Raw genomic sequence first — 7,918 nt, forward strand, 5'->3', positions numbered from 1 at the left:
ACTTGTGAACTATGCACATATGTAATTTTGAGTACTATCAAAACCATTTACAAGGTCATCGTCCTCTTGAAACTCTAAATTAAGTACTCCACTATATACTGTAGGGTCAATCTTTTTGTTTAATAAAAAAAACACTATATCCTTTTGTAAGGCCAATTAAAAAAAAAGTTTCATCCCTTTGAAACTCTAAAAAAAACTACTATACATGTCCCGCAAGGGATGGCCTAGCCTACCAATTAGAGCAAGTGAGCATGTGTCAATTGACACATATGTTCGAATCCTCTTGCCAACATTTGCTAGATCGAGCTAGTCACACATGATTAGCCTAGTGTGGTTTACGTCTCTCGTATGATTTACATGCTATTATACGAGAGAGTGTAGGTTTACCCCGTGCACATTTATGGTTGGCTGGGGTTCCTTCATTTCCAAAAAAAAGAAAAAAAAAAACTAATATACGTTGTTTTATAGACGACACTCAGCTCATAAATTGATCAAACCATCATAATTTCTGAAGAAGTTACAAATAAGAGGTTTGCTGAAGTTAAATTTCTATGGTAAACTATAAAACTGTTTCAGAATCTTCAAACCTCATAACATAATTTGGCACAAATAAATTACAATAGTTTTTCTAGTGATATTTGGCATGGTATTATGATCCATGTGTCTAGAGAATGCAGTCGGGTGATGTTTGAAAACTCTACACAGGATGCCGTTACAATCAAAGCAAGCTGGCATCTGCTGACTTTTATCATGTGCCAACTTCACAAGATGAGTACTTTTCATATCTTACAACTTAGACTTTGCCTGATTTGTTTCCTTCTCCTGCAAAAATTAACATCATTTTTCTTGTCAAATAGTTGTTTGTCATATATATATATATATATATGTAAGAACAACATCAGTTAGCAAGTGCCCATCAGAGTGTTTGAAAGGGTCAAAATTGATGTCATCCAAAATTGAAGTGTTTAAGTTGGTGTTTGAATACATTAGCTTAGATTAACTTCGTGGCAAGTATACTCTCCATAAATCAAAAGTTGCAACTGCTGAAACTCGAAATCTTATTAGTTGTTTAAATAACTTACTAGAGATATGCCCTCTGCCGATTTCTGCAGTATATAGTCACAGGGCTTGAAAAAATCTCCATATTCCTCTGACCATTTCTCCAATCTTGAATGCACATAGTTAGAGCCAAATGAATTAGACCAGTATATGATTCCTCCCCTGATTCAGTTCATACAATCTCAGCATCTTATGGATTAAAAAGATGAATCACAAAATAAATAAATAAATAAATAAAGAGGGTTCCGTAAAATTGCAAATTAACCTGTATGTTGGGAATCCAATTCCTAAAACAGAGGCAACATCTAGATCGGATGATCTAATTACAATGCCTTCGAAAATTATGCGGCACGCTTCATTTAACGCAGGGAATAGGATCATCTCAACTATCTCGGTATCGGACAATTTTGTCGGCTGCACCATTCAGGAAACAACAGATAGGTCAAATGTGTTGACTGTTGAGTTATTACAGCTAAAACCATACAGAAATTTGAGAAAATGATTTATGTAAAATATTAATCAATCAGAAATTTACTTTATTTAATGAATCGTCCTTGCAAAGGAGAATTTCGGTCTTCTTGGGGCTTAGTAATTGATGGCCAGCAAACGGGTTTTGTAAGCAAATAAAAAAGATAACTATATAAAAATTATAATTTTACATCCAGAGAATTATAAATGATGTAGTGGTCAAGTCATTTACATTTGCCATGTACTTATTGGGTCTGACAAATCATAACTAGGAAAGAATATCCTTCCTAGGCTGAGTTTTAATCAATATTTTTTATAGTGCATGTCTGACTTTCAGCAGTACAGATATTACAAATAAACAAAAACCATCTAGAGAAACTTCCTGGCTAGCATGTCTTAGAAAACTTAAACACAAGCAAATGAACAGTGGGCCCATATGAATATACGAAAATAAAAGACAGCTTGTACGAGATAGAGATACAACCAACCTTGGCGGCGTCAACGGTCACATTCGATAGGTTCCCAGCTTTTTTTATATACTTATTATTTAACTCGGGATCTGGATAAGCCTTGCCACAGTTGTCATATTTGTAGAAACCCTTTCCATTACACCGACCTGGTACAAATACCACAAGTTATAACACACATAATCAATACAAGCCCAAAATTGCCCTACAGAATTCACCAAAAACAAAAACATTATCTTTAAAAGAAAGGTGGAAAACTAACTTACCTTCACGTTCATGGTGTTGTAAGACTGAGAGTAGTATAGATTTGTAGGATCTATCTGGGATTCTTTCGACAAACATCTTACTTATCGCTACAAAAGCTTGAAATCCAATCATATCTATGATTCTGCAGTAATTTAATCAGTAACACGAACCAAAAAAAAATGTACATATAATTTGTTTCAAGAGTGTATGATCATGCGTACCTAAAAGGACCAAATTGCATCCCAAAGCTTTCAAGAGCCTGGTCGATCTTGTACACCTCCACACCTCGTTCACTGAGTAGTATTGCAGCAAGCAAATACGTAACGAACATATCGTTGACTGTGCAGCCTTTGCGGTCAATGACGACAATTGGGGTTTTCCTCAATTTTCTCCCAAAGTCGATCAGATCAACGGTTACTTGAGGCGATGTGCCCTCTGTACGAACTATTTCCATAAAAGGCATGCCAGCTGGCAAAAGGCTGTAACCAGATGGTGAGGAAGAATTCAAAACAATCTCATGATGAAGTCACAACAATTCTTTAACGACATATATTATACCAGAAATGGACACGAGCAATCCGATTTTGGCATTTGGTCCTTTCTCCAACCGATCTCAAACTGAATGTTGAGCTATTACTTGTGAAAATGCAATGCTGCGGGCACCACTTCTCAAGCTCCGCAAAAATCTCTTGCTTCAGTGACAAACTTTCGGTTTCAGCCTGCCCCAAGTTCATAGAGACTGGGTTATTAAAATAAAAATAAGAGAACAAAAGATAACTAAATGTGTGTTCCCATTTGTGTGATACCTCTATAACTAAATCAACTTCTTTAAAGTTGTCATAATCAAGAACACCACTTAATAGGCTGAAAGCTTTTTCAAGGTTATTTTGAGTTGCCTTTCCATGCTTGACTTGATTTTGCAAATTCTCTGTTATAAAAAGATAATTGCTTAAAAAATATCATTTTTAAATTCCTCGTAAAAACCTTCAGTTATACAGAAGACGCTCACCTTTGGCTCTGCTGATCTCTTCTGACAGATTCTTTTCGTTCTTCTCTTTGAGAATGACTTGATAATTCCTTAAAGTCAACATTGCTGCTATTTCAGAGCTCATTAATCCCCCACCAATAATAGCAACCTTGCTTATTTTTCTTGGCTGCAAATTCATCAAAGATATCCCAGGAATCTGATACCGATATCCACCAATACACGATATAAGAAACAAATGATATAGTTAGACGACAAGATCCTTTAAATTTAATACATTTATGTTTCAATATCCTTTAGAATAGAGGCAGTCGTGATATTGCAAACAATTCATTTTCTTACATTAATGCAAAATATGTCTAGTAAGTGGTAATTTAGAGTTTAAACGTGAAGATCCCTACACTTAATATAACTTAAATTTTCTAAGTCATCATTATATTTCTTATTCAAGTTTTGATCAGAGAAATGTATCAGATATATTCAGAACCTTAAAAATTTGACGTTGAGAGAAAAATGTGTGGACTAGACTCCTGCATGTACTAGATTGCCGAAGTTCTTGAAGAGCTTCAGCTTCCTGAGAGGAGAAAGCAAATTATCATAAACACAATAAAACACCACCAGAAAAAGTGAAATATATATGTTACCTTCCATAGAGCATTACGAGGGTCCGAAACAATACCCTGTTCAATGACATCGATGCATACTAACGGATGCATTACATTCGGATTTTGTCTCTGGGCTTGGATTCGGGCAGAGTTAAGTATTGCTTTAGCTTCTCCCATGGGTTCTAATTTGTCAGTTTTATAAAGACTGAGGACCCATGGTCTTCTACACTCGAATATGTCTAAAGACCATTGACGAGCTACCTTAAGAAGCTTATCAGCTGGAGATATGGCATCCACGAGGGACAAGCGTAGAGCCTCCTTCCCATTTACTCGCTTCGACATCTGATGAATGACACACCCACCAGAGAACGTATTTATTATTGATTATGCGAGGAAAGAACTGAGAACTCGAAATTGAAAACAACATCTGCATACCAGAATCATTTCAAGAGCCTTTTGGAGGCCCACAAGCCGTGGAAGCCTTTGCGTACCTGGACCAAATCACATATTCAGAACCAAATCACAAGTATATCATCATCTGTCAACATATCTACTAAAAAGACATTAAAATACTTTTCAATGAAAACTATATTATGATGTCATGTTACATGTGATGCAACTAATTAGGCCCTCCATTTTTCTTCCTTGACCTATCAACATGAATCACAGCAAATTACATCTTCTATCTCCTTGGATCAAACCTTGGCCATGTTGACAGGTCTTGCAAGAACTTTCTATCGTGATAAACCGAAGTGTTTATATGGCAATCATTCTGGATTTACCATGGTGGCTGAGCCAAGTGATTAGAGGAACCATTGTATCCATCTATTAACAAGGCCAAACATTTACACTAATAAGTAGGAGCTACTATAAGTTCCCCTCACATCAAGAGCCATTCTGAAGACATAGAAGGAAACATATATTGTGCAAGTATTATCATGCATAAAACAGAGTCGATCTAGAAAGACAAATGTACTTTAATTAACAATTGGCTACATCTTTATTCTTCTACGTCATGAACACATAACCATTAGGCAAAATAGAACTCAATTAAATGTTTTATGAAATTCAAAGATTTTACAAGGATCCGATTTTTTTATCCCATAACACAAGGTACTAACTCAAAGCTTTAAAAGCCTGCAGTACCTCCAAGTCCAGGAAGAATCCCATACTGAAGTTCAGTAAGTCCTAGTTGTGCAGACGAAGTTGATATGCGAGCATGACATGCCTGTAAAAGATTAAAAAATATTAGTGCTAAATAAGTTTAATCTGTTAGGATCATACCTAAGCCTCGCAAACCCCTTCAATGCTTTATTTTATAATTTGACTCATGTATGGTTTTAACTTTTAAGTTGAGTTTAAACAGGTTCATCAGTATAAGCAGAATATTTAAATAAAAAAATCTCCTTCCTACTTGGTGTCCTCTATGAATCTCGCCGTTAAGACTCAGATTGTGGTTTTGATGTAATAGTTGGGTTTAACCATAATACTAACCAGTGTAACTTTGTAATTAGAGCATCCATAAGAAGTTTAACCATAATACTACAAACTAAAAGAAACCCCCAAGACAGATAGACAGCTATTGGAACACGTTTTCAAGCATACAAGAGCAATTTCGAGTCCGCCACCAAAAGCCGGGCCATCAATAGCAGCTACCAAAGGCTTTTTTGCGGCTGCAATGCAAAAGTCAATGGTAAAAAGGGAAAACTATAGACTGAAAAAAGAACAAAAAGTGGTAAAAAAAGAAAACCTTCGAGAGTATCAGTGACGAATTGGATTGACATAAACCCAAGCTCCTTGTTCGCTGTGACAGACTTATACCGCTTAGAACATCATAAACTGCATTTGACGTATTTGAAGAGGAAACAACATACATAAAGCGGGTCTTACTCTTTTTCCCTTGAATACCACCAAAAACTGTCACATCAAATCCTCCAGAGAATTTTCCGTTGAAACCTGTCTCGTTAACTAGAGCATTAGATTCACAATAAAATCATCTTTCTTTCAACAAAGCATACTAGAGAGAATTGGATGCCTTACCAGTAATTACAATAGCTTTCACATCATCTCTTGATAAGACTCCTTCAATATTTTCTTTTAAGCTGAGTATCACTAGGAAAGTTACAAAGCATATAATCATGTAAATGGAATTATAGGACATGTTGATTGGATATTCACATTAATATATTCAGTGAGACTTGTTGGATGCAAATGGCTATTCGACCGATCGGACAATCACCAAACATTTTGTAATATGTTGTTGAATAAGTTTCTTCCCCCAAGGAGAAATGAATGAGAGTCACTTCCAGTTGTTTTCACTGTAAATCAATAATTTCATCATATTTATGAATTCAACTATCTCTTACCTATCATATTTATGAATTCAACTATCTCTTACCTAGTTTATTTTTTTCATAACGGCACGCACAATCAATTCAATTTCAACATATGCTGAAGCTCGCTCGATCACACCGACGGCGAGTTAATAATAAGCAAAAACATAATTTATAATCTTCAAGTATTCGACTCATTCGTGAACAGAAGAAAGTGAAAATAGAATCAAGTTAAAAGATACCGTCGACAGAGAGCAAATTAAGAGGTGGGTTGTTAATTGTAACGACGGCCACACCATCGGCTCCGACCTCCACCGCCGTTTTCCTACGCATCTCGCCAGGAGTGATGATTTCAAATTGAAATTTGAAGAATTATAAGTTGATTTTTTGAGTTGAGAGTAGAAAGTATAAAATTTACAGTCACTGATTCCGGTTCAAAAGACTCTAGTCCAAAACAATGCTAGATTCCCCGTTTGTCATTTTATTATCTTTAAGAGCATCTTACCTAGACTTGGCCACGGTTCGGTTCGATTCCGGTTCCCTTGCGATTTTTGAGGAACCGGAACCGAACCCAAAAAATTCGGTTCCTTGCGGTTCTCCGTTCAGTTCCGGTTCCGTTCTCGGTTAGAACCGTAGAACTGTCCGGTTCTTACTAAATTTTTTTATTATATATATACATATATATATACATATAAATATATAGGGGCAATATGCCAAACACCCTTCATTGGGATTTTAATTCTTGATAAATCCTTTCTCTATAAATGATATTTGAGATAAATCCAATGGGCCTGAAAAACCATATATGCCCCCACTAACTACAGTTAAACCTCTATAAATTAATACAGTTGGGACCATCACAATTTCATTAATTTAGCGAAATATTAACTTATTGATAAATTAATAATTATTAATTTATACATTAATTAATAATTTATTAATTTATGAAATTATTTTTATTATTATTTTCAATAAATACATGTTTTTTTAATTTTTTACGTGTATATTATTCATTGTAACATTAGTTCAATGCAATATATAGCCCGTTTCACAAACGGAAACTCTTAAAGCAACAATGGTATTGAACAATTCATGTTGAGTTATTCGAAAGCTATACCACAAGTTCTAACCATGTTAAGAAAAAGTGAGGCACGAGATTGATGGTATGTGAACTTCAACAAGAAACAAACGACAATTAAATTATATTTTATTAAACTTTCATAGGTCTATAAAATATGTATTGTACCATAGAATATAAGAATTATTTTTATGAATTATTAATTTATATATTATATGGGGCTTCTTAAAAATTTCGAATGTGTATTATCTTATAAATTTAGCGAATTATTAATTTAGCACGTTGTCCCCGAGTCGGGACCGGGAAAATTTATTATTTAAGCGAGGTTATTAATTTATCGGGTATTAATTTATCGAGGTTCTACTGTATAAATTAGTATAATTATTTAATTTTAAAAAAATTATACCCATAATCTACACCCAAATCTCCTCAAAAAATTATTCCCCTCATCACGTCAATTCAGTTTTTTTTTTCCTTCTCTTTTTTATTTTGTTTAATGGTTTTTTTTATTTCGATTTAAAAAAAAATTGTGAATATTTTTTTTTTTTCGGTTTTTTATTTTCATTTATTTTTTTCTTATTTATATTTTTCATGTTTTTTATTTTAATTTAAAAAAAATGGTTTTATTTTTATTTTCGTTTTTTCATGGTTTTTCTTTTTTCTTAATTTCAATTTTT

General features: G+C 34.2%; 1 protein-coding gene across 6 annotated transcripts; it reads right to left on the minus strand.

Annotated features, from left to right (window-relative positions):
- Positions 1 to 460: 460 nt before the first annotated feature.
- LOC105952502 (glyoxysomal fatty acid beta-oxidation multifunctional protein MFP-a) lies at positions 461 to 6,636 on the minus strand. 6 transcript variants are annotated; one of them, XM_088814690.1, is made up of 19 exons: positions 6,582 to 6,636; positions 6,406 to 6,488; positions 5,871 to 5,942; positions 5,721 to 5,786; positions 5,581 to 5,634; positions 5,436 to 5,503; positions 4,977 to 5,058; positions 4,266 to 4,321; positions 3,870 to 4,172; positions 3,713 to 3,799; positions 3,250 to 3,424; positions 3,047 to 3,168; positions 2,799 to 2,959; positions 2,462 to 2,719; positions 2,261 to 2,382; positions 2,016 to 2,143; positions 1,325 to 1,473; positions 1,083 to 1,221; positions 461 to 822 (listed from the first exon to the last, which is right to left on the minus strand). In XM_088814690.1, exons 5-19 carry the CDS (start codon positions 5,612 to 5,614, stop codon positions 787 to 789), a joined length of 1,920 nt encoding a protein of 639 aa, XP_088670816.1. In that variant the 5' UTR covers positions 5,615 to 5,634; positions 5,721 to 5,786; positions 5,871 to 5,942; positions 6,406 to 6,488; positions 6,582 to 6,636; the 3' UTR covers positions 461 to 786. The 6 variants fall into 6 exon arrangements, with proteins under 6 accessions (XP_088670816.1, XP_088670819.1, XP_088670817.1 ...); XM_088814693.1 differs by having other exon boundaries at positions 3,250 to 3,394; positions 6,582 to 6,620; XM_088814691.1 differs by lacking the exon at positions 5,721 to 5,786 and having other exon boundaries at positions 5,581 to 5,669; positions 6,582 to 6,629.
- Positions 6,637 to 7,918: the final 1,282 nt, after the last annotated feature.

The sequence above is a fragment of the Erythranthe guttata genome, chromosome 14, assembly GCF_056151865.1.
Source record: "Erythranthe guttata isolate IM_541 chromosome 14, IM_541, whole genome shotgun sequence".
Taxonomy (NCBI): domain Eukaryota; kingdom Viridiplantae; phylum Streptophyta; class Magnoliopsida; order Lamiales; family Phrymaceae; genus Erythranthe; species Erythranthe guttata.